Here is a 26,670-nt window from a genome sequence, read left to right as displayed (position 1 = left end):
GTTTACCCGAAGCTCAAGGAAGCGTTTGTCGTGTGGCTCAGTGCCATGATCGCTAAGAAAATCCCGGTGTCAGGCGACATCCTGAAGCAGAAGGCGGAAGTTTTCACACTTCAGGTTGGCGTGAAGGACTTCCAAGTTTAGCGATAGATGGCTTTGTAATTTAAAAAGCCGCAATGACTTGAAGTTCAAGAAGATGTGCGGGGAAAGTGGTGCCGTCGAAGATTTCATTGTCGCTGAATATCGGGATGAACAGCTGCAGTCCTTGCTTCAGCAGTTTCCACCTAATGATATTTTCAGCTGCGACGAAACTGGACTGCTCTACAAGCTGCTGCCAGAGAAAACGCTTGCATTTTCCAGTGACCCTTTGCCACGATGGCAAGCACAGCAAGGAATGGCTCACTGTCCTCATTGGCAGCAACATGTCAGGCAGCGAGAAGCTTCCGTTACTAGTAATAGGCAAGTCGAAGCATCCAAGATGTTTCAAGGGGGCAGCGACTCTGCCTGTTCTCTATTAAGCTAACAAGAAGGCGTGGCTAATGCAGCAGTTATTGGAAGAGTACATGTCCAAGCTGGACAGAAGGTTCGAGCAGGCAAAATTGAAGAGTTTTGCTGCTTGCGGATAACTGTGCTGCACATGGCCACATCAAGGACCTATAGGCTATACAGACTGAATTTCTGCCGCGGAACACCACAGCAATCCTGCAGCCAATGGACCAAGGCGTGATTTAGAACTTGAAGCACCATTACAAATCACGCGTGCTCAGCCGCATGGTGTTCTGCTCCGACAATGGCAAAAGCTACGCTCTGCCGTCAGCATGCTAGCAGAATCGTGGAAGGCGGTTACGCAACAGACTCTGTGGAACCGTTCTCGCCACGTGGGCTTCACACTCAACACTGAAACGGCCATCTCGCCCTAAGTGTACAGCGTGTGTGACGAACTGCCATCCACGTATGTTGCCTTCGACGATCTGCGCACTGCCAGTGTAACGATTTCAGCCGGGATAACCTTTGAGAACTTCGCTGACGCAGACAAAGACCTCAAGCTTTGTGCGGACTTTACCGATGACGAAATCATTTGTCAAGTTATAGAGAATTCTGACGACTCCGACACCGAGAACGAAGAGCCATCTCCTACACAGTCAACGAGCTCGGAGTTGACACGTGCTCCGATGACACTGTCATCGGTGTACAGCGGCAACACGACGTTGACTGAAATTGAGGCAGACATGATTGCGGCCAAGCAAAATGCCATGCAAAAAAAAATAAGAGACTTCTTTGCGCCCAAGTGCTGACCTATGAGGTAACGCCGGCCACATTGTTTTTTTTTATAAACGACTCTTTTCAGAGCCACCTAAATGATGCATTGGCTGAATTGCAATGGGAATCTTGTGCTCTGGCCGTTACCCTCTCCGTCAGCGAATACCTTAAAAAAAAAGGTGCATTTGCAAGTGCATTCGTTTTTCCGGACTGCTCGATTTTCCCGGACATTTTTGCGGTCCCTTGAGAGTTCGGGAAATCGGACGTCGACTGTATATCTGCTACAAACCTTTCTTGCCACTTTACATATTTCAAACGCGAGCAGCCACCGCACTTCATTCATACGAGAACATAATGAGAAAGCGGCTGAACAAGCACTGGCTTAGTACTAACAACCCTACCGAAAAAGTTGCATTCGAAGCGATAAAGTAAGATAAAAATAAACTTTAATATAAACAATAACTTCTCATTACAAAAAATTATATTTTCATAAAAATGCATGCACTATGGCAAGTGCGTCAGCATAGTTATCACGACTGGAGCCCGCCGCTTCTTTGCAAACGTATGTCACAGCCAGCCACAGCGGACACAGATCACCTGCTTTACCGACATGTTTTATATACAGCGTCCTTACAATATTCATGTTGGCATGATCCGTGGATTTAGCCGTATAGACCTCTCCCTGTTTGTAAACAGTGTGACGTCGCTGCGGGCACCCCGTCCACCATACCCTCTCTCGGAGCAGGTGCTGATTGGCAAGAAAGTTTCGCCGGGAGCATTTTTCTGCATAGTAGAGCTGCGTGTCTGCATTTATTCGACCGAAATTTCCACATTGCTATGTTCTAAAGTCATAGCTTCTGAAAAAAGGGGGTCACATAAGGGTCACTGTTCACAGTGCGAAAATTTGCTCGCCGTAGATGGATGGATGGAGAAACTTCATTTAGAGTACTCAGAGATGCGACTGGCCCGCAGTGGGCTTCACCCACGTAGATGGCAGCCATGAAAAAAATCTGATCTTTTTCAAAAGCGAAAGTTTTGAATGTACACGGTGACTGGCACTTAAAGAAACATTTACACAGCATAGATTTAAACTTACTTCCATCGTGGCATGTGCAATGCAGTTTTAAATGAGGTACAGCATTGGCGGCAGCACGGTTTTGAGCTGCTGTGCGCGACGTCACGGATTCCCACTCATTGCGCAAAATCTGATCGGAGATTAATGGGCAAAAAACTTCTTTCCGTGCGTTAGGCTGAGGTTAACATATCCTCGTAAAAATTAAAGTGAAATTCTGCCGCTGCATTTCTCAATAACTCAGTGAAAACTCATGTGAGATAAAACCCTACAACTTAATAATATATAATATTATTTGGCACAGTTACCTTGCTGCATTTGACACCTATAATGTGTTTTCGTACCTATATTGCTTATTTAAGCCTGATACACAACCTTTTAATTCGCATTGTCGCTTCACAAGGATTGAGCTGTAAACGTACAAAGTAGATAAGAAACGAAAATATCCGCTGTTTCTATTAACACATATGAGGTATCCGATAATACGAGTTATAGCCATGGTGAAGCGTATATGCAGATTCGGCAAAGCTTCAACATGCTCACGCGTAGTCACATATTTCACCGGCAGATCATGCACTTTTATTTTTTTGCATGCCGCGCATACGATAATGTATTCACTCACATATGACCGCTTCGAATGCATTTTTATCTAGACTATAATGTCAGATCATGAAGTTCCATCGACAACCGGTTACTGCTACCCGCTCACAACGAATACCAGTGTTTTCGCAAACAGGATGCACCATGTTATTCACACTGCACACACCACGCACAATATTCCCAGTTTCACCGTCCGTAAAGATGAACCGATTTTGCCGATGCCTTTCAATGCACACTACACGCCACAGTCAACATTGCAAATTTTTGAAGGCGATAACGCTGTTCCTGGCATAGGCTGCCACGTGTGTTCACTTCTCAGATATAAACAGCCAGCCAGTGTGGCAAATATTTCACTACGCACTTCACCACAGACCTATATTTTCTCCGACACATACCACAGTTAATGTTGCCACTGTGAGATGAAGATTAAGCTTTCGAAAAGAATAAAAAAACTTGCCCCAAGCATTGAGTGACTGCACCCCCCTCAGCCACCGGCGGGAGTGTTTTGCAACCACCGCCTTGCATGTGCACAGGTGACGTCGCTGTGTCGTACCCCGGTCGGTAGAGGTCTACTTCTTTACAGTGAAGGAAAGCACTTTACTTTTTTAACCACTCTAACTGCTGTACTACCTTTTGCACATTTCATTCGTTACCCTAACTAGTGTTGGTTCGCAGCTACAGTAGAAATGGTGCACGGGCATAGCAAGCATGACGTGTGAGAGCTACTTTACATGGTAAGTCTTGTTACATTGCAAACATTTCCACCCTTGATGCAGAGGTCACGGCACTTGTCTGGACAACACTCGAATGACAGGCTCCAAATTGCACTGTCGATGTTGGTATCCATGACAGCTAAGGACGAATGCTCAAGTGTGGGCTATCTCAAACTATATTCGTGTTGGGAACTGCCAGAGCATGCAGGTACAGCATTTTAGACTAGTGTGCTAACCTCTTTATTACAGCCATGTAGCTAATTTTTCTCTGTCTTACCATATTTTTCTTCCACGCAGCCTGCCTGCATGATTGCTGATGCAACATAAAAAAAAAGCCCTGAGCAAGAAGAATATATCAGCGACCTCTTTTCCAGAAGCTGCAGCAGAATGGCTAGCAGTTTGACTACAAATACAGTAAACTCCCTTTAAGATGAACTCTGTTAAGACGAACAACATGCGAGTGTTTGTTTGGTTTCCCATTGACTAGATGCAAAAAAAATCTGCTTAAGACGAACTGCGTAACAGGCCTCTTCCGTTAAGATGAACTCTCAAAGCAACCAACAACGATGGAGATTTTGCACAACAATATTATTGTCTTGATGAGGGTATTCAGGTAAACAACAAAAATCAAATTGAAAAGAAAAACTTTCTGGTGCAAAGTTTCAAAAAAAATTGAAAGGAAATTGCGACGTGGAGGCAGAAAGCAGGATAAGTGGAAAAGAAAAGTAAGCCTGTAGGTGGATAAATGGCCGGCTTTATCAGCAAGCAACAAAAAGTGTTTGTCCTTTCGTATTCTACTCGCTTTCTTGATTTCAACGACAGGGGTACAGTACAAAACAGAAAAACAAAAGAGCTTGGCTAGAGGGGAACATGCAAGGGAAGGGGGATGAAAAAAGCCAAATGAAAGTGAAAACAGGAACAAAGATTGTATGTACATTATAATCACATGAAACTGAAACCACATATGCCACTATCAGAGGAGCTATCATATCAGCTGTCACATACCATCAGAGGAGTCATATTCATTGTCATTGTCACCACACAATGGTGCTTGAGCACTTGTGGTGAGTTTGCATTGTTTTGCATAGGGCCTGTGCATATTGTATCTGCTCCCAGTGATATGCAAGAAATTGTGACATGCCATATTTATTATGAAAGTGCAGACAAAGGAAGGTCATTTTCTACACTAAATATGACTGCTTGATGTCTTTTGTGTGTGCCCGAAACTTGTGATTGTCGGAAGCGTGATCGGAGACATTCAGCTGCATGTCGTTCAAGAAAAGATACTGCGGCCTGAAAATAGGAAAATATCCGAACCTCAGAAAAAAAGCTTCAGATTTTCATAAGCCACTTGAAATATATAGGCTGTGTCAAGGTTGCGGTATGCTATGGAGGTGTATCCAAAAGTAATAGCAAAGCCACTAAAACAACCTCTCGGAAGGTGAACAGCCAGAAGAATAAATTTTTCATTCTTTCAAAAAAATTGTGAATTTTTTTCTCCCTTTTTATCTTTTTTTAATCATCAGAATAGGTCATGCTACAGTCTTATTATTAAAATGTGATAGCAATTAATTCAGGAGCATATTTATTATCAACTCGCAAAATCAAATACTTATTGGAATAGTATTATTACTTCTATTTAAAGCATAGCTTTTATCAAGCTGAGCCAAATAAATACTTTTTCTTGTCCCTTTCCTCACCATCATAAATATACTTCATTCAGTGTTTTCAAGCAACACATTTGGATGTACTACTTAGCATGTTAGCATTTGGTTTTTTGGGGGCAATATTGATAAGGCGAACTTTTGATAAAACAAAAACGAACAAATGATCATGGTCCCTTCTAGTTCATCTATTCTGTTCTATTCTATTCTATTCTTCCAGTTCGTCTATTTCTGGTAGTAAGAGTCCATAGTACTCTTACTACCAGAAATTGGGAGTTGTACAACGAAGCTCGCTTTGTATGAGACATTTTCGCCTAACTATTGCTGCCTAATAAAGGCTCGTCATGTTGAGCACCAGTTCACTTTAATTGGATGACTATTTGCATTCAGCCGGTTAACCAAATGGAAATCAGTCTATTTCAACTGGCTGACCAGTTGAGCACCAGTTACTTTCAATTGAATGACCGCATCTATTCAATTTCTTAACCAATTGAACACCACATACCTTTGACTGGCTGTCTAGTTGGACACCAGCTAGCTTCGATTGGATGACTACATTTATTCGATTGGTTAACCAATTGAACTCCAGCTAGTTTACACTGGGTGACCATTTACGATTAACTAGATTACCACTTGCACATCAGTTCACTTTAACTGGTTAGCCATTGGGTCACCAATCGGCTTCAATTGGATGACCAATTGAACCCCAGCCTACATTAACTGGTCAACCAATTAGCCACCAGTTCTGTCCAAATAGTTATAAGCAATTGGATATGAACTGGTTTACCAATTGGATATAAATGGTATGTTTCTAAATGGTGGCGAAATTCCGATGGATTGAAAACCAATCGGTGCCAATTGGTATTTCTCCAATTGGCCCATTTGAACTTTTTTACTGGGATGATAGACATGTAAATCTTGTTCTATCACCTTAAGTTGAAGCATGAACAGGATTGAATGAACCCTTAACACATCTATTCCGACAGCTATTTGCTGTCTGAAGTGTATTGCTGCATAAATGATCGCTAAACATGCTCGAGCTTTTCACATTCTGAATCGCAGTGCTGTGCGTAAATATCTGGTACAGAGAATATTTCAAGAATTATTATGTTAGCTTGCTTCCCCTTGTTTGTGCTATTGCACTCTATTTGCATACACCTAATACATAAGAAGCACAATGAACTTTCTCCACGGTAAGTGTCATGACACTGAGGTGAAACATAATGCTGAAGACAATCTATCTCGGCAGTTCTGGAAAAAAAAAAAAAACTGCTTCACTAGAGTCCCGAGAAAAAGCATTCCTACTGTAGTCATTTTGAAGTCATTTGTCGAGCCAGCTTCTACATAATTCGTTTTAGCCACCAGAGCAAGGAGACAGGTAGAATGCAAGTGAAACAGCACTTTGGCCAAGCAGGAACAATGAGAGAGCTTTTACTGTGCAGGTGAGAAAAAAAACTACAAATATCAAGTTCTCACCAGGTTCGCATGGGATGCAGAGCCCATTCTTGTCCCTGAGTGGCTCGCCAGTGGCTTCATCAACTCGAATCAGCTTGACAGGATGGACATTGCCAGCAATCCGAGACACAAAGCCGACAGATCCCACCTTGTTGTCAATATTCACTGCAAATTTAAGGAAAGGGCAGTAGATATTCTGCATTTACTTAACAGTGAAACACCATCTATATTCACGCAAGTATGCAGCCACAAGGATTAGTACTTATTCATACAATTGTCTCATGTCCCCCTACCTGTCCCTCAAATAATAATAATAATAATAATAATAATAATAATAATAATAATAATAATAATAATAATAATAATAATAATAATGCAGGGTTTTATGTCTCAAAACCATGATTATGAGAGACGCCATAGTGCAGGGCTCCGGAAATTCAGCGCACAGTCGGGGCCATACCCAGAAACTTTTTTCGGGGGGGGGGGGGGGGGGGGGGCACCTTCATTATTTTAAGGAGGGCAATCACTTAAAATGGTCTTTTGTAGCTCTCTATATCATAGTGAAAAAAAAATTGGGGAGGGGAGGCACGGGCCTGGTGTGCCACCCCTTGGCTACGCCCCCTGCGCACAGTACACGGACCTCTACCGTTTCGCCTCCAAAATGTGTCCGCCGCAGCTGGGAATAAACCCACGACCTTCGAGCCAGCAGCCCAGCACCCTAGCCACTGATTCACCGAGGCAGACCTCCTTCACTATAAATTATGAAAATAGTGATGCTGTCAGGGCACACTTTTTTTGGAACTGTTTCATCAATTGGCAAATCAGTTGCAAGCAATTGATTTGCCGATTGCTTTTTGAAACGTGCCAAAAGGACGTGCACAAGACTGTTACACTGCCACCTTGCATCCACATCAAAAGCTGAAAATTATGTTTGAAAAGAACCATGAAGAGAGAGAGAGAGTGAAACTTCATTAAAAGCAAAACAGAAAAGGCATATTTTAGAGCTCCTATAGTTGGGGCTTTATGACCAGGGCTCTACTGGCCTTAGCTGCCCGCCGGACTTGATCCAGGAGTGTGAGCTGCACTCCCGGGTACGAGCTGGCGATTTGTGCCAGCCACTGCTGCATACTAGGTGTTAGAGGATTGCCGAGAAAATTGGCTAAGTCACTCGGCTTATGATCGCACCCCCACAAGTTGTAGTAGAGAGTCGGCCTACTTCCGCACCACGAACAAACGGCCCGGTAAAGCGCTGAATGTATCGCGTGTAACTTCAGTAGATACAAAAATACAACCATCTGAATTTTTCGAAGGTTAGCGGCCCCTTCCCCATAAAAAAATTTGTGAGGCGTTCCACACTTTTGCCGTGTGGAGCGCTGGTGAAGGAGAAACTGCCTCGGTAAAATGGGTATGGTCAGCGAAGGAGAGATGCTAGATAGTAGGGAGGGCAGCAATTACTGATATCTAAAGTGAGGTTGGCAAACTTGATAATCGCTCAACAAAAGTGCACTTTGCCAAGCGAGGTATAAGCTGGTCCTACACAGAAGAAAACCCTGCAAAGGGTGATCTTGTGATCCAATTTTCGACTGCCTGCCCACACCACCTATGCATTACTATCATGACTTGAGAAACTGGCCATGTGATCATTCCTACATACTTTGAAAGATGAGCTCTAGGCACCCTTGGTCCGACCGAAAAAGAGAGCATTTAATTGCTACCTTCTGTCATCCTTTTTTACTGCGTTTTCTTCATTCTAAGTGTGATAATTACATAAACTATAGAAGCTCTTCAATATTTTTCAACTTAAGAGCTATCCATTTGTAAATAACTGTAAAAGGCGTGTGGGTGCGTGTGTGTTTGTGTGTTTGTATTTGCACACAAGTGTTGGAAGGACATAAATAAATTTTAAAAATTCCTATTCCCTCAATTATTACTATTAAGTAAAACCTCATTAATTCGAAGTCGCTGGGACCATGAGAAATCTTTGAATTAAGTGGGTTTTCGAATTAACAAAACATACAAAAAGTGGGACTCAAGGAACTTGAAATTACTATTCAAAGTATAATCACTGCTGGCCGTTTGCTGTGCTGACTAGTCTGCGGCTCCAAGGGCTTTGTTCTCCAGCAAAACAAGGCTACAGTTCTGCCGCAAACGAAGGGTAACGTCGAGTCTCGCTGCTACGATCGCAAAAAAAAAAAAAGAAGAAACATGATCAACTGAAATGCTGGCCTAGGAAAAATAAGACATCTTCACTGCAATGCAGTAGTGACACGCGGGAAGCATCTCACCTGCTTTTTGCTGCACGAGCATGTCATGATGCTACTTTTTGCCCATTATTGCTAGCAAAATAAAGATTTTAATAATAGACAGTGTTGAAATTCGCGATGTTTTGGCTGGAAAACCTCACCATTAAAGCTTTCGAACCAAGTTTCCGAAGTAGGCATAGCAGGCAAGAGCTCCGCCAGCAGTGTAAGTGCACAAATTGCTGGATCAACCGGCACTTGGAGGTTCGCATACATCACAAGTTCCGCCTGACAGTCCTTTATTTAATTTCTTTATATTCCCAGAAAGAATGGGTAAACCATGACACGCTGACATTGCGAGAAGCATGTGACATGCTGCCCAGGTGTCACCGCTGAGTTGCAGTGAAGCATCTCTTTTCCGAAGGCCCACACATTTCAGCTGATCACGAAAAAGTTTTTTTTTTTTACAATTTTATTTTTGAAGCTGGAAGCACTGAGGCTGGGGTACTTCAGCTGCCACTCAGTAGTATCACTACAGTAAATTGCCTAGTGGCTTTTAAGGACTGTCATTTTCGCGATTCTGCGGCGAAATTAGGATCGGGCATTGGTACATTGCACCCAAAGTTTTCAAATTAACTGGAATGGTGCTGACCGCTGTTTCAAATTACCTGGTTAAACTTGCATTGCAAAATATCGAACCACTGAGATACTTCGAATTAAGCAGGAATTTGAAATAACCGAGTTTGAAATAATGAGGTTTCACTATATATAATAAAAAAACATTCCAGCCAGCTCCACTTCGTGAACACTGTTGAAACAGGAAAACTTACGCCCGTCCATCAGGCTCTATCATACTCCTCTATTTTTCAAGTCTTCTGTTCATTGGTGCTTAGCTTCAGCCTCTCTTGCATGAACATTGTGGTTGGCTTGGCAACAACATGCCCATTCTCGCATCACTCACGTCTGGTGCCTTCTTTATCGAAAGAATGAGAAACGTTCGCCATCTTAAAAGCACAAACTCCTGAACACAGATGGACCATTTTGCACTCCACTGCGCCTCACTGTCACCCCACCCCATCTTGGCAATGGCAAGTCACCCTTCGACATCCTCCGCCCTTGCCTCTCGCAGTGCAGGTAGCCCTCGTCTTTCTACCGAGGCTCACTCTCGAAATACGAGGCCACATGACGAGTGCTACCACAATGCCGGACATGAAAACCTCGGCTAAGAAGCTTGGCTGTTAAGAAGAAAGGAAAAAAAAAGACAAGAAAAATGTGAAAGAAGTCAAAAAAAGAAATTGAGAGCCAGTGAATAGGCCCCCAAATTATTTTTTTTTCTTCATTCCAAGGGTTGTTTTTGGGCCTCTTTAACTATACATTCAACTTTCAGCATAATCTGCAATATGTTGAGTGTTCTTCCGATAAAGGTGCAGTACTCATTGCTCGTCTACAACCGAAGAAATTCTCCCCACGAGATTGTTACTACAGTGGACTCTCAGTAAAAGGAAATCTGTTAAACGGAATTACTGCTTCAACGGAACTATTGCCTTTGCAATACTTGGTTTCAAGCTTGTATTCTGCACCCATGTTCAGCTCTCGGTAAACGAAATTCCTGTATAATAAAAAATATTTTCTCCGTTTGCTGGTTCCGTTTGCTGAGAGTCTATTGTACTTGATACTCACAGACATGTGCATTTCCCTCCGTCGATCCGTAGAGCTCACGAATGTCTTTGATGCCAAAGCGCTCTTGGAACTGGCTCCAGATTTGGGGTCGCAAGCCGTTTCCAAACATCATGCGAATCTTGTGTTGCCTTTCTTGTGGACGCACCGGCTGGGCAAGCAGGTACCGGCAGATTTCACCAATGTACTGTGTCACCTGGGGAACAAAAAGGATGGAACGAACATATGAACGTATATCTGTGTTACAACACGACAGTCGTGTCAAGTCAAGTCAAAAGAAGACAAAGATGCACTCCAGTTTAATTTCAACAGACATTAATCTTATCTGTACAGCAATCTAGTAAAATCTTAGTTATAACTATGCTTTTAACTACGTAGTTCAAATGGTCTAGCAGCTGCATATGAAAAATGATACTAATATGTTTTCCTCGCTACATACATTCTGCTTTATAAAGAGTTTGGCATTTGCTTGCATGCATGGATGAAGTGAGCGCAGTTTTCAGTGCTTTCCTACAATCAAAACTCCCCCTGTAGAACGTCATTTTCCAAACTGAAGCTATAGTGACACATGAATGTTTTTAATGTACAGCTAGCATTGACACACAAACCAAGATTTCTCTTGCCAAGGTATTCCCACACATTTTGCAGGGTGACAAATCTGTATGTTGCGAAACTGCTACAAGCGTCTAGAAGAGGTTAACCAAACTAATGTGCCCATGAATGGCAGCTGACCATGCTACAACATAATCTTGCATCAACTTAGGTGCACAAAATATCAAATTTAAATCACTTTTGATGTGACAAGTTCAAATAAGGCAGACGATAATTCTCTTCTCACCGTGCAGTCGTATTTGATGCAGTCATCCCAGAAGCGGGAAGCAGAGAACTTGGATCGAATGGCAACTGTGTTTCCAAACAGAAGAGCCTGCCCCACAGCGAGGATACCACCTGCCGTGTGGTACAGGGGCAGAGCAGTGTACAGGATGTCGTCCGCCTTGATGGGCATCATGTATTTTGAAGCGGATACCATTGACAGATACCTGCAGGCACACAAAAATTCACGTATGGAGGGCCCACAATCAAAGCCTGCTATTTATGAGCTGAGCAAATACAAGAGGTGCACAGTGGGCATGGGAGAACCTTCACACCCAAATCCATGAGATAAGCCAAATGCTCAACTGCTCATGCTAAAGCAAGACTGGCATGGCTGAGAAAGGAACACATTTTAATCGAGCCACAATTCTGATTAGTACGAGAAGATGTATAGCCCAAGTAACAAATGTGTGGGAGCAATCTGTGTGGTCCTCTTGAGCTTACTTCCCTATAATGTTGATTCTGTACAGTAAAATTTTGTTAATGAGGAAATTCGGATAACTCGGACACGTCATCCGGTCCCTGTAAATATATGCATCACTCTATAAGACTGGGCGCTCGTTATTTCGGACGGTTTGACCACAAATTGGATAATTCAGTGACTTTCAAGCCGCTGGCGAAGCTCGAAAACAAAACAAAAAGAACATTTTGAACAAAAGTCAAGCTCAAACGCAGCACCTCCATGGACATAAATTATCGAATTGGCTTGACTTGAGACTGGTTGAACGCCTTTTCTTCACATGTGGGTATGTGTGGGCTGTGTGGGTTTGGCGGTGCCATTTTTATTGCTTTGTTCCCCTAGGTGTCTAGCATCGTTGAACAGTTGAACCCCTTTTGTCGAAGAACGATTCTGTACAGCTTTATTAGCTCGATTGTTACAGGTGCTTTTGTGCCGAGTTGCCGTGTGACCGCTCTCTCCGCCGATGGCAACGCCGGCAAAGCGGCCCAAGTATGAGGCGAAAAGTAACCACCAAAATAGAAATTTCGTATGCCCTGAAATATGATCTCTCCCAACAACAAGTGATGAAGAAGTTCAATGTTAAAAGAAATACTCTCAGTATAATGTTAAAAATGAAGAGAAGATTTTGCAGGCATTTAGAGGTGAGAAGTTCAGCGCATCGAGAAAGTGGCTGCGAGCAGCAGCTCATCCAGATTTGGAAGAAGCCCTTCTGAGGTGAGTGGTCAGCTCGCATAATGCAAACCTGCCGTTGAGTGGACCCCCCGATTATGGCGCAAACCGAAAAGTTTGCAGCGATGACGGACATAGATTCCTTCAGAGCGTTGGAAGGATGGCGTGCATGGTTCTGGGAAAGGTACGGCCTTGTTTTCAAGACCGTTTGCGGCGAAAAAGGTGCCGTGAAAGAAGACGCGATCAAAACTGGAAGAGAGCGCTCAGCTGCTGGAGCACCTTGCCGCCTACGATCCAAATGACATACTTAATGCTGATGAGACAGCACTGTTTTTCAAAGCACTACTGGACAAAACTATGACCATGAAAGGGGATCTTTGTCTCGGCGGCAAGAGAAGCAAGGAACGAGTAACCGTACTTATAGCCGCCAACATGATGGGGACAAAGCACTTGCCGCTGCTTGTTATCGGGAAGGCTCAAAAGCCACGCTGCTTTAAGAATATTAAAAATCTTCCCGTGGTTTACCGTGGCAACCGAAAGGCGTGGATGACGGGTAAAATATTTGCAAGCTGAATCCAAAAGTTGGATTGACAGTTCAGTGCGAAAAACCGCAAAGTGTTAATCATGCTCGACAACTGCAGTGCACATAGTAGTGTCACCGGACTGAACAATATTGAAGTTGCTTTTTTCTCTGAATACGACGTCAGCGCTTCAACCTATGGCCCATGGCATAATCCATCCAATACATGAAAACAAAGTATCGTAGGTGCGTGTTGGAACGGATGCTGCTGTGCCGTGACGCTGGCAAACAATACGCTGCGAGTCTCCCAAGCGCAGTTAGCATTCTTGCGTATGTGTAGAAGAACACGCCTGCGCACGTCATTGTGAACTGTTTCAGGCACTGCGGATTTGTTGCTCCAGACTCCAGCGATGACGCCGTAGCCAAAGTGTCACCGGACGATGGTGCCGGTGACTGCCAGGATTTTCGAAGCGTTATGCCTGATGAAGTGACAGTCGATGATTATATCGCCATTGATAAGGGCGTTGCTACTGCCGGCTTCTTGACCGGTGAGCAAATCGTCAAGGAAGTGATGCATGGTGGGGAATCCTACGAGGAACCTGAAGAGGAGCAGCCACACCACGAGCCACACAGATTCCCTCGTACTGTGAAGTAAGCCACAGAGGCCCTCGTCGTCCTCGAAGAAGTTCGTTTTGACACAGACAGCATGCGAGCAGCTGCTGAGTACCTTGAAGGGCTCAGAAAAATTGTGTCCGCCCGAATTTCCGCTTGTTAACAGACGAGCATCCGCGATTATTTTGTGAAGTAAAGGTATGTTGACAAAACTCTTGAAATTATTGTGTTCATTTCAGACATTCAGTTAATTCGGACATTTTTTCCGGTCCCTAGAAATCCAAATTAATGCGCTTTTACTTTATTGCATGTCACTCATGCAAATGCTAACGATTAAATTATAACTGAAACTTAACTTTAATTTCTATGCACTAATATGCCACAGTGTCTCCTATGAAAAGCTATGAGCCGTGCATGATACACAGCGTTTCAAGAAATGTGTTAAAAAATTCTCGGGAATAAAGGGCATGCTGCATGGCTGCCTTCATACAGTAGACCCTCGATAATTCAAACTGATAATTCATACTCTTGCTTCATTCAAACAAAATCCAATTTTTTGGTTGGCCTTCTATTATTTCAATGTAATTAAAAAGCCTTTTAATTTAAACTCCATCATTCCGTTAATTCATATTTTTTGCAGGTCCATACCAGAAAATATCACCTGCTTTCCGACTACTATTTTGAAATTTGTGTGCTTATATAATCCTAACAGTCTAAACGTGAAAAATAAGCACCTGGGGCGTTCAAGGAAAAAGGCTTTGCAAGTAAACAAATGTTTGAAACGAAGCACAAGCAAAGAAAACTGTGATGCTTCTCAACTGGTATAAAGAGCTTTGTGCACATACCTATAGCAATGAAGAAGTTTGCAATTCACGATCTCTTTAAAAGGTCTGATCAGCATAATTGGCCAATAAACTTGTGGACTTTAAACCACTGCTTTCTGTTCACTGCATGCAATTAGTGCTTCAAAACACTTAAATTTGTTTAAATGTGATAAAATTAATGCCTAATCATAATGTGTCACCTCACCCAGGGTAATCTATCTGACAACTTTTGATAATTCAAACTTCTTGATAATTCAAACAAAATTCAGAGGTCCCTTCCTGTTTGAATTAACGAGTCGACTAATTACTTTTTCTGTAGCATCAGCCGTGATTAAAATCAACAGGAACATTGATTATGACATTAATTACAGAAACTAAATTAAAATTTATTTTTAATCATTAGATAAAAGCAGTCTGGTCAAATGAGAAAATTGGGGACCCTTCCTGCAAAAAGTCCACTGTCTCAGATTTATCGAGAAACAATTGCTGTTAATTTTTCTGTAGGGATAGCAATCGATCCATAATGACAGTTTCGCAGGCAATACTGAAACAAAAAAATGGAAGAAAGCAACTACCATACTTCTCCAAGACACCAGAATGAGATAGCATTATAATACGAAACATCGATCTGCTTCGTTTCATGAAAGCATGGGCTGTGTTTGCAATTACAGCATGCTCGCTGAAGGGACTCTACTTCTCAGACTTCAAAAAGTTGGTTCTGTTTTATGCAGTTAGTGCTGCAATTATTATCTCCATTATAATAAAAAGTAACATAAATGAAATCTGCTCAGTGCCTTCATAATTACTTTTCTTGTGGTGGGAGATGTCTTCAAATGATTAGACAGCAATAATGATAATAAGTGAATAAATAAATTAACAATTAAAGAGCACAGACAAGCAGTCAGGTCAAATGAGAGAATTGTTTCCCTTCCATTGAAGAGGCCAATGTCGTTTTGAGATTTTAGAAAATCGGCCTCTGGCAAATTATTGTTAATCATTTAAATCCAAATTCACTGGCGAAACTGAAACCGAAGCTCCGGAGAGCACAACTAGCAGAAGACCAAAATGGCATTGCCATTCATGATGGTGATTACAGAGGGGTTAGTTCTTCAATTATTAATGTTAAGGGGAGGTGGTAAAAAACGCGAACAACACGGCGTGCCGTTGTCATCAAACCTGGACCTTGGTGGCAATAAAACAATGATAGAATGATTTACTGTACCATGGATGACTTTGGAGGCTTTTTATTGCCATCCAGGCTAAAGCTCCTTGAAAAGAAATGCAAAACTGCAGACAATGTAGGTGCCGCAGCAGCAACTTCGTAAAGTGTGCTGGACAAACGTAGGTGTTTTGTATGTATTTTTGCTTGAATGTATATGTGTCTGTATGTTCATACGAAACTTCCACACATACAAATAGATTTAGTGTGTTCGTATGTTTTTGCACTCAGATACCATTTTGTGCAAGTCTTGAGAGTATTGATAGTAATGATAATAATATGCCTTTTATTTTTCATCAAGAAGATGAGGAAGCCTGGGAGAAAAGCCGAGAAGCAGTTTTCCCAGCTGCCATTCCCTCCAAAAGTATGCAGTCCACATGAACAGCCTCACTAACAGGGTAAATAAGCAGCAATTGGGAAAAAAATATATACATGAAAGGATGTAAAACAGGATCATCAGCAACAATGCAACACATTTTCACTGGAAGTAATGTTAATAAGAACACATTGCAACAACATACAATGCATAATTGAACATCGAATTTCATAGCATTGGTGATTTAAGAAAAAAAAACTCTGATAAACGACGAATTTCCCCCAGAAAAATAAACTGAAAAACACCCTCTGAATTAAAAAAAAATTAAACTCCATAAATATGGAGCTCTATGTACATGAAATCTCTAGCTTGAATGCAGATTGGTAAAAACAGCACTAACAAAGATGAGGCCAGAAGAATTAAGGTAGGCGCACACATAAGCGCTGCAATTAGTCCCGTTTTCTTGTCAAAGTTTACCTGCTGCCGAATATCACATTTCTTGCGTACGAGCACAGGAATTGGCAGGTTTCCCTTCAGGGGTAACAAAGGCCTTCTGCAGCATCCCCCCCTCCCTATTACATCAATTTATGGGCAGCACACAGACTTGCTGGTATATTCATACTAGCCAGCCTCTATGATCCATTCGGTACAAATGCCATCCAAGGCATAACATAAATCATAAATGCGAAGGCTGTTGCAGCAAAACCAGTAATGCAGTGTGCGCTCACCTGCTGTGCTTGATGATAGCAGCCTTGGGAAGACCAGTGGTGCCAGATGTGTAAATGTACACAAGCTTATCTAGAGCAGAAAAGAAAGAGATACAAGCATAATTTTTACCGATTCATTCTCTTATGCAGGTTACATGCTACATAACAGAATGTTGTTAATCCCTAGTCCCAAAGCAGTGCAATTAAATTAAATTGACGTTTACTATAAGTCTACAGCTAAGTTTTAGCACATGGAGCTGAACGCAATAGACAAGCAACCCTTCAGTTAGCTAGCTTCCGATACACGTCATACAACAAATCGGCACATGAGTCAAACATTTGCAGCAGAGGAGCACAGTGCATGGCACTAAACATTAGGGATAACAATAGCGCATTAGTCAGAATGTTCTCAGGATTAAAAAAAAAAAAAACAGCTGATGCCTGTCAGGCCCACTTACTCCCACTTGCTGTAAAGTTAGCAACAACAGTGTCTAGGAAAAAGCAAGCGTTTTTATCTGCTTATGACAAAAAAGTGTGATTTCATGCAGGACAATAATTTTTGGCTTGCACTTTTAAAGGAGCCTTCACTACAAACCGGCAATCTTTTTGAATACTTGCAACTAAGAAGTGTTACAGGGCCCCTCTAATAATTATAAATAATGCACCTGAAGAATGGAAGAATACAAGTAAATACTACAGCTTCAAAGAAAGAAGCTGGGGTATTACAGGAGGGGGAGAGAAAGAAAACTGACGATGCCATGCCGGTACAAAACAGAAAGACCACGATGTGTGCATTTCTGCTGGCCACAACCTACCGTGAATGCTGCCTTTGTAGTCGATGTCTGCGGGAACTGATGAGCTGTTCTTGATAAGTTCTTCCAGATCGACTGCCGGTAGCGGTTGGGTGTCACAGGCTCCGTAAACGTAGTACTGATAATCACCCTTCTCCATAAGAGAAGGGGCCACATCCTTCATGGCTGCACAAAGAAATAGCAGTATGTGAGTGTACTGAACCTGGATGGTAACTTCACACTGGTTATCTGTCCTCAAAGTACAGATCACGGACAAACCAGTCGGGTGATTTACACTGCATTGAGTAACCATGGAGCACAGAAGAGCAAACAACATTGGCAGTTAACCCTGCCCTTATCGCTTAAAGCATGAACTGCAGCGTAAACATGTTTAGCATGTGCTCACTCAAGGCTATCAAGCTTAACACTTGAGCTACAGCCATGTTACCCATAACTTGGGTAATTTAATTAATGAGCAGTTTGGACTGAATTCTAAAGTTACTGTCAGACTAAAGCTACCACCAGTGTCATGTTATGTTTTACCAGAAATATGAACAATTATGTGGCTTTCAACCCCATCAAAATTTCATTGAAAGTTCAGAGACTTTACAAGCTAATTCGGAAATTGCTCATATAGGACAGAGCGAGAGCAGCAAAAATGGATGGAGCTATGAATATAGTTATAGGGGGCAAAAAACTTAGCACTATGCAATATTGCAAAACGCCTCACGATAGCCACGATGAAGTATTCCAAGAAGCACATTTTGCTATAAAAGAGCACGTTACTTTTTGTGAAGAAAATCTAATGCTAAGCATCATTCAACAGTTCAACGGTCCGAGAATTGGAGAAAAATGCTGGTTTAAATTAGAGCCAACATGACCACGAGCTACTACAAGTATTGTGCAATACTAGTAAGCAATACTACAATGAAAGATAAAAACAGGACACTTTGCCTTCTTAAAAAATATTTCCCCTTAAAAATGTGTGCACAAGATGAAATAATGCAAGCAATTCTGGAAGACAAGTGATAGCAAATGACTTTAATATAGCATGCCCATGTAATGGGTTTACTGGAAACTTTACCAAAACTTTGCAATCATGCCGAAATTTTGCAACCATACCATAATTTATATGTGGGGTTTAACATCTCAAAACCACCATATGATTATGAGAGACACTGTAGTGGAGGGCTTCAGGAATTTCGACTACCTGGGGTTTTTTTAACGTGCACCCAAATCTGAGCACACAAGCCTAGAGCATTTGCACCTCCACCGAAAATGCAGCCATCACAGCCAAGATTCGATCCCGCGACCTGCAGGTCAGCAGCAGAGTACCTTGGCTACTAGACCACCGCAGCGGGGCCTGTGCAATCATACCGGAGATATTAGAAGCAGCAAATATGTTTTGCCTCATAATCCCTGAACTACTATGAAGTTTCCAGTTTCCCATGAACTCATGTTCACAGAAGGGTGGAGTCGCTGTAAATGAAGATGCACATCACCACTCATTTCAAGCAACCGTGTATGTCAGTAATTCAAGTGAAAAAACACATGCAAAATAAAGACCATGCCAACAAACACATTCCCTAAAGAAGCATATGGCACATCAATGCCTTTCCAGCTTTTGCTAAAACTGCTGCTCGGGCGAGTTGGCTCATGATTATTTAGACAGATTTATCAGCGCAAAAAGACAGAACATTTAGAGAAGAACAGCGCTGTGTGTGTGTTTCTTCTTGAGAAGTTCTGTCTTTTTGCACTGATAAATTTGTCTAAATTTTCAGCTTTTCCCATTCAGATGAAGCGAACTAGTTTGAAAGGCAAAGGAGATGGTGATAGTAACAGATGCCTATGTACCTTTCAGTATTTTACGTGCTTTCCGAGACACAGTTAACTGCACGCAGGATGTCAGCTTCGCGTTATTTAGACATAGCACAGCAAATGCTAACTTTTGTGCAAGTTGTGGAAGTGCATAATTAGAAAGCTGAAAAAAAAAAAAAAGTATGAAATCGGTGAATTCTACCAGGGATCACCTATAGATTCTGAACATGGATGCTAATACGTACCAAGCAAACTTGAGAAAGAATGATAAATGTGCAACACAAATACAATGTTCAATAGCAAACCAATAGTACTTAGAAATCTTGCGTTCTGAAGGAAACTTCATAAAAAAAAAAATGCCCTTCATGCGCACAGTTCTTTTTCATGAACTCTCTGCAGAGCTGATTTGCCATTTTCAGTGTCCCTGCGCTTCATGTTGTTGATTAATCTAGCTTAATGCTATGCTCTACTTGGATACTTGTCAGCACTGGTGATAGAGCAACAACACTGAAATGACATGGTCTCAGGTCCGATCCTCAGAGCAAGATGAATCGTTCAACTGCAAAGCATTAAGTTAAAATGCGGCGCTAAAATGGGGATAAAACACTTGCATGTGCCTGTGTTTGCAAGTTTTATTTTACTCTTGGCACGACCAATTTTTACACAACGCAAAGCTTTCATTTTAGAGTTTTGCAGCTACAGTAAAACCTTGTTAGTTCTAAGTCACAGCGGTCGCGACAAAGCTTCGAATTAAGCGGGTTTTCGAATTAACAGAACATACAAGAAGTGGGATGCAAGGAACTTAGAACTCTTCAAAGTAATCAGTGCTCGTCATTTGCTGTGGCGGCTAGCTTGCGGCTCCAAAGGTCCTGTTTTCCCACAATACCTGGTCTTTATTTTGCCGCAAACATGGAGGAACGATGAACCTCGCTGCTACAGGTAAAAAAAAAAAAAAAAAAAAACGCGGTTGTAATCGACTGAAATGTGCACCTGCAGACATCTTCACTGCAATACAGTAGTGACATGCGGGCAGCATGTTGCCTACTTCTTGCTCCGTCAGCACGTCATGATGCGAGCATTCGCACACTCTTTCTATTATAAATATGACTTTAATAATGGCCAGTATGACGAAGCTCACGATGTATTTTGGCTGGAAAAAATTATCTTTGAAACTTTCGAACTTAGTATTCGGAGTAGGTGTTGCTGGCAAAAGCTTCGCCAGCAGTGCAAAGACGCGAATTGCTGGAGCAATTGGAGGTTCTCATACATCGCGATTTCCGCTAAACTGTCCTTTATTAATTTCTTTACAATCCCAGTCAGAATGGGTAAACCATGACCTGATGACGTTGCGAGAAACATGCAATAAGCTGGCCGCATGTCACCGCCGTGTGGCAGTAAAGCACGACTCGTTTTCCGCAGGCGCACGTTTCGGTTCACCACAATACCGTTGTTTTTTTTTTTTTTTGCGCTGCAAGTAGTGAGGCTGGGGTGCTTCGGCTGCCATTCGTTAGCATCGATACGTTGCATTGCCTTGTGGCTATTATTAGCCGTCGTTCCACGGATTCGCGGCGAAATCGGGATCGAACTGGCACATGGCACCCAAAGCTTTCAAATTAACCGGACTAGTTCCGGCCGCCGCTTCAAATTATCCACTCAAACTTGGATTGCAAAATACAAGACCGTAGCAATCCTTTGAATTAAGCGGCATTTCGAAATAACCGAGTTTGAATTAACGAGGTTTTACTGTACATGCTAGAATATTGTGGAGGCCATCTTTTCCTCACCATGCAGCAAAGACTGCGCATGAAATTTAAAGTATGATAAAGAGATTAAGCACACATTAATGCAGGAAAAAGCAGAGCTGTGCTGGCCATGATACATATCAGGGTAACACTGTTGAGTGTGGCATACAAAATGGAAAGTGTGCATGGGCTTCTAAGCACTTGGCTATGGAGCATGTTAAGTCCACACTAGTCGAGGGTCATGAGAGACCGTTTGGACAGGCTTCTGCAAATTTTGAGCTAGTGATGATGATGATGCATAGTGTAGTTTCCGAAGTACATACCTTACTGCTAATGGACTAAGCTGTATAGGAGCAGTCAAACAGCTTACAAAACACAAAAGCAATACAAACAACTAAAGAGAGAACCAGCAGCAGCCCCGAGCGCCTGCCTGATTACCAAGTTGTCCCCATCATCATTGAAGGCACAGAAAAAAGCTCATACGAACCATTGGCCTGTTCCTTGCCAAATACAATGGCCTTGGCGTTGATGCAGGTGAGGGAGTGCAGCAATGGATCAGACTTGAGGTTGGTGTTGACCAAGGCAGCCACAATGCCCACTTTGGACATGCCTAGCCAAAGCATGACGAACTCGGGCCGAGAGTCCATAAACACAGCCACTTCATCGCCAGGCCTTAGTCCTTGCTGCAGAAAGCAGTTGGCCACCCTGTTTGTGAAGTCATCCACCTGCAAACAAGGAACAAAAGTCATCCAATGCTTTTAAAAATCCTTACAAAAAATCTTGTGGAAAACCGCCAAATAAGTTATCTGCAAATATCTGCACCATTAAAAAATCAGTACAACCAAGTGGCAATAAAAAAATTGTGGCTGAAGTTAAAAAATGTGGTTGGTCATGCTACAATATAGGGACCTTTTGAAGCTGCTTCAGTAAAGCAAGGTTCTGTTATTTCACTGTTTGTGTTCCAAACGGGCTGTAAATAGCACCACAAGCCAGTCAACAAGCAAATATTTGCAAGGCATGAACATTCGCAGTCTACCTACCTATGTAGTATATTTCAAGCTACTGTTTACACTGGTGAGCCCTGCTACAACACGAGATGGTGTGTTGACCCAGACATTGACCCACACAACACTCAATGTCTTGAGGCCATCCTCAAATGGTACAATCAGCCTCGCACAGTTCCCATTTATCTTGGTACTTACTGAAGACGACACGAGCTCGTTTGACCCGGAAACGTCATTTCGAGTGCTTCTGACGACAACAATTTATCCTGAAAAAGTCATTTCAAAGACTTTTTGGGGATGACAAAAGCAATGCACCAGCGCAGGGTGAAACGTATTTTCGAGTTCTTTTGAGGACAGTTGGTCCGGAAAAGGTCCTGCCAAGGACCTTTTGGGGATGAGAAGAGTGCTGAGCACTTAGATATCATTCCTCAAGACATTTACGCACCAAGTAAATGCATATCATATGTGAAAATTTTCTTCGCACGTTCGTTCATCCAGTCATCCAGTTAATGTATATTTTCACCTCATTGCTTCTCTTTTGGTGGAAAACTTGATTCAGCTTGGGTATCAAAATGTTATTGCAAAATGCTCATTTGAAATTGTCTGTTCTTAAATGTCACAGCCTTAAACTAATTAGTCAATACTATACATGACGCTGTAGCAAATAATAAATTAGCTGCTGGCAACCATTGAACATGCGGCGCTGTTCTGGATCGTTCTGCATTGTTGAATAACCAAGCCATGTCAAGCCATTCCAAGCCTTACTTGAAGTTCTTAGGACCTGTAACAGCCAGGAAAATTACCCTAAATTGCAACTTGACCTGTACTTTTGCCTCCAGATGACCAACAGTCTTTCACTGAGTTCATGAGTAAATGCCGATTCTTAGAGTAACAAGTCTTCCTTTTGGTTGATTTCGTCTTCTGTATTACAATGGCAAAGTAAAGAGGAAAAGAAAGCCATTTTATCATACGCTGTGCTTTTCAGTAGACTACATCTATATGACTGGAAGCAGCACCGATTTCGTTATTCGCAGCAGCAGCCAGCTTTCACTATTACTATGCCTCAATATGTGCCGAAGTGCCTTTCATTTTCATCGTCTTCAAAACAGTAGCCGTAAAGTTCTTGCTGTGCAAGCAACCAAATGCAATCATCTAGTGAAAACACACACATAATACAGAGAGGTGGTGAGACTGCTCGTAATTACCTTATTTTATTCATATTGAGCATTTTGCTTTTCCTTTTACTTTCTGCATACCCTGCACTACTTCTTGTAGCACTTAATGAAGCTGTGATATGGAGGTTAACAAAATCCTTTTTATGATATCAAAGTGCAGTGCAGCCACAGTATGCATTATGTGAAGTAAGGAGATAAAGAAACAAGATTCAGTAACGCTCACCTGTTTGAACGTCCATCGGTTGTGCTCCATGATGAAGCACACCTTGTCCAAGTTCTTGTTGACCACGGACTGAAACACCATGGGCACCGTCCGATTGGCTTTGAGGCATGATTTGAAGTATAAGCTCGTCTTGGTGATGCGAATCAGGCCCCTGCATGAAGAATTGCGAAAAGGGCAAATGATGCTGAACTCTTAAGACTTGCACAGCATTCCGAGACTACATTGCATGTGAACTGTATGTACAAAACGTTCTCATTCCGCAATTTTTCTTTTTTCACACTTCAATGGGTATTTTGCAAGTAGGTAGTCTGTGCATGCGTGCCGGCCTCGAAGAGGCACGTGCCACAATTTTGGGTGGCCCGAAACGTGAAGACACGTGCAAACCAAGCGACATCTGGTGCCACAAACATTCAAAAGTTTCTCTCAAAGAGAGACAGAGATTGCCTACCAGCATGTGGCAGACAATTTCGGAGGCCAATTAAGGGCCACAAGTTCTGATTTCGGCGATCTCCACATGAGGTGCTGTTCAGACTAGGAAAAGGACCATTTATGCTGATGGCACAAGTCAATTAAATCAGTGGCATACCAACTTTTTTGCAAGTGGGCGGCAAGTCTACCTCACTCGTCAGCCGGTATATATATATATATGAACCTACAAAAGAAATCATCAAAGCGGCAATGTTGGCAAAATTTCACATGTTGTAACATATATAGCCTCGTAACAATTTCATTCTCCCATAAGAACATAATTGAGTAATTACTGTTGTGATGTAAAACTACGCCTTACTTGTTCGTTTCCTCAGCGTGCAGCCAAGAGTGACCACTGTCAAAAAGGCGGGGGGGGGGGGGGGGGCTCAGCCCCCAGCTTTTCTCGGTGGGGGGTCTCGCTCTCCCCCCCCCCCCCGTCTGGTACGCTTATGAATTAAATACTCTGTTTCATATGCGCCGTTTAAAATTTCTAGCTTTCTTCCACTCTTTCCATTCGTACGTACCTTTCCCTGGTACAAAACTGCCACTACAAAGGGCATGTTAATCCCCTAATTTGCATTACTCTTGCTGTCTGTCTATACAAATGCTACCACTGCATACCTACACAACTGTTGTACTTAAAATGCCACATTACACATGTGCTGGTTAATGGCTCTATTTATTGGTCAAATGAAACAGCAAATGCTGCTCTAAACAGTGTCGCTAACGACTACTACAAAATTGGAACACCAAGGGTACTTCTCTATAATTACATTGAACGGCATTCTGTAAACTCGTTGTCAATGTTACCTGGTTGTAGTTTCATTTATTTTTATCATTTTTCGTAACTGACCTCAGGGTTTGAACGCGCAATAGCCTTACATGTTCAGCCTGACTTACGTAAATCAAGGACGGTAAAAACGAAAAAAAAAATGAAGAAGACAGCTTTAAATATATCAAGACCTCATAGAATCGGTGAAAAACGTACACGTCAGTCATCAGAAGCGCTAGCATAGCGCCGAGCTATCTGCAAATATCTCCAACGGTCCCACGAGTATTACGAATCCTACACTCCTGCGGCTTCCGTATCACAACGACCACATTAATTTCAAGTAGACTACCTGCGTTATCTCTTAAGTTGTGCGCCCAGCAACTACGTTAAAGTCGCTGCCGGCGCACAAAGTGTTAGCCGCGGTAGCGGCGGCGTCAGTAGAGGAAATGCAGGCTGACATTGCGGCGTTTCCTCGACTAGGCAGGAGCTGGGCGGACGTGCACCTCGACGTGCCCCCCATCGAAGCGGCCGTTAAAAAAAGGAGAAAAAATAAATAACAGCGCGCCAGGCAGACAGTGACGCGCGAAGAACCAGCGCGCCCGAGGCGAGGAGAGCGGGCGCCGGCGGCAGCAGCGAGTAGGACGCGCGCGCGCGGATTTCGCCTTTTCCTTCCGGCAGCAGCACACACACACAAAAAAAAAAAAAAAAAAAAAGGAAAGAACGAAAACCAGTTTGCCGAGCAGGAGTTAGTTTTCACTCTTGCCGTCTCTGCTGCTTCTCGCACCAGAGCCTGTCTCGCACTAGTCGCCAGGTACGACCGCTCGAAAACGCGCCAACTGCCCGGGAGGAAAGCAATGATCGGGAAAGGTCGAACGCTTCGCGGAATGACACCGCAGGAGGAGGGCGTCGGAATGCTCGAGGCGTAGGCTAGCGATGCGTAGCAGACGAACAGAACATGCACGCAACAGAGCCAAGTGGTTTCTCTCTCCTTTTGTAAGTAGGAAAACAACGGTCGTAGTTGCCGTCAAGCAAAGGTATGCGAATACCGCTATTAGAAACCGAATCTGATAAGAAGCCGGCGCACATGTTCATCGTGTGCAACGATGGTCAACGAGTACAGCAAGAACATTCGTCAGTAACTACGACAGGCACCGCAGACCGGCGAGACTCCGCACCGTATCACGTACACCAAGAGCGTGGACCACAAACGGTTATGAAATTATTGTATTTTTATGGTATATACGGCTAACTGATTTCAGAAACAGCGCAAGTGCAGCCAGTAATTTCATAAACATCCTGCACAATTGACACGCGACGTTAATAAAGACTGGAGCACGACGGTAAGGACGCACGTGAAAATACAATAACTGCACTATTCGTTCAATTTCTTTTTCTGCCTGCCTGACCGAGTTACACTGCGCTCATTTCCGTTGACCGTCTCCCATTGTCGCGTAAGTCGGATTGCGCAGTTTCAGTCAAATGGTTTCGGCCGCGCAAGCCACACGCACATCATTACGCCGGTGATGACAATGACTCTAGGGGGCCTCCCGATGGTAAGCTCACTTAGTGGGAGGAGCCGGGGCATGCGCATTATGTCTAACAGGGAGGGGGGTACGCCGACCTCTCACATACCGGATTCCCTCTGCCGTGCGGCAAGATCAGAATACGCACCGCGCGAAATCTCGTTCACACATGCGACTAGCACCAGTCGCGCGACCAATAATAACATCTGGGGTTAAAAGTCCCAAACCTACCATATCATTACGAGGCAGGGCTCCAGAAATTTCGACCATATGGTG

The 26,670-nt window shown here is 42.9% G+C and overlaps 1 protein-coding gene across 2 annotated transcripts in view; it reads right to left on the bottom strand.

The window, feature by feature from the left end:
* Positions 1-26,670, bottom strand: part of Fatp1 (Fatty acid transport protein 1) — a 137,784-nt gene that overhangs the window by 14,009 nt on the left and 97,105 nt on the right. The window contains exons 1-8 of one of the 2 annotated variants that reach the window (XM_075880182.1): positions 25,088-25,128; positions 23,632-23,782; positions 21,717-21,954; positions 17,694-17,855; positions 16,900-16,969; positions 11,517-11,718; positions 10,682-10,874; positions 6,783-6,926 (exon numbers count right to left, since the gene is read on the bottom strand). In XM_075880182.1, coding sequence (XP_075736297.1) covers positions 6,783-6,926; positions 10,682-10,874; positions 11,517-11,718; positions 16,900-16,969; positions 17,694-17,855; positions 21,717-21,954; positions 23,632-23,782; positions 25,088-25,113 — 1,186 coding nt within the window. In that variant the 5' untranslated portion in view covers positions 25,114-25,128. Of the gene's footprint in view, positions 1-6,782; positions 6,927-10,681; positions 10,875-11,516; positions 11,719-16,899; positions 16,970-17,693; positions 17,856-21,716; positions 21,955-23,631; positions 23,783-25,087; positions 25,129-26,670 lie in introns of those variants that run through there. The other variant, XM_037413297.2, reaches the window with a different exon arrangement.

The sequence above is a fragment of the Rhipicephalus microplus genome, chromosome X, assembly GCF_043290135.1.
Source record: "Rhipicephalus microplus isolate Deutch F79 chromosome X, USDA_Rmic, whole genome shotgun sequence".
NCBI lineage: Eukaryota > Metazoa > Arthropoda > Arachnida > Ixodida > Ixodidae > Rhipicephalus > Rhipicephalus microplus.
The sequence above is the reverse complement of the archived record's forward strand: the minus strand, read 5'-3'. Positions and strand labels throughout refer to the sequence as shown.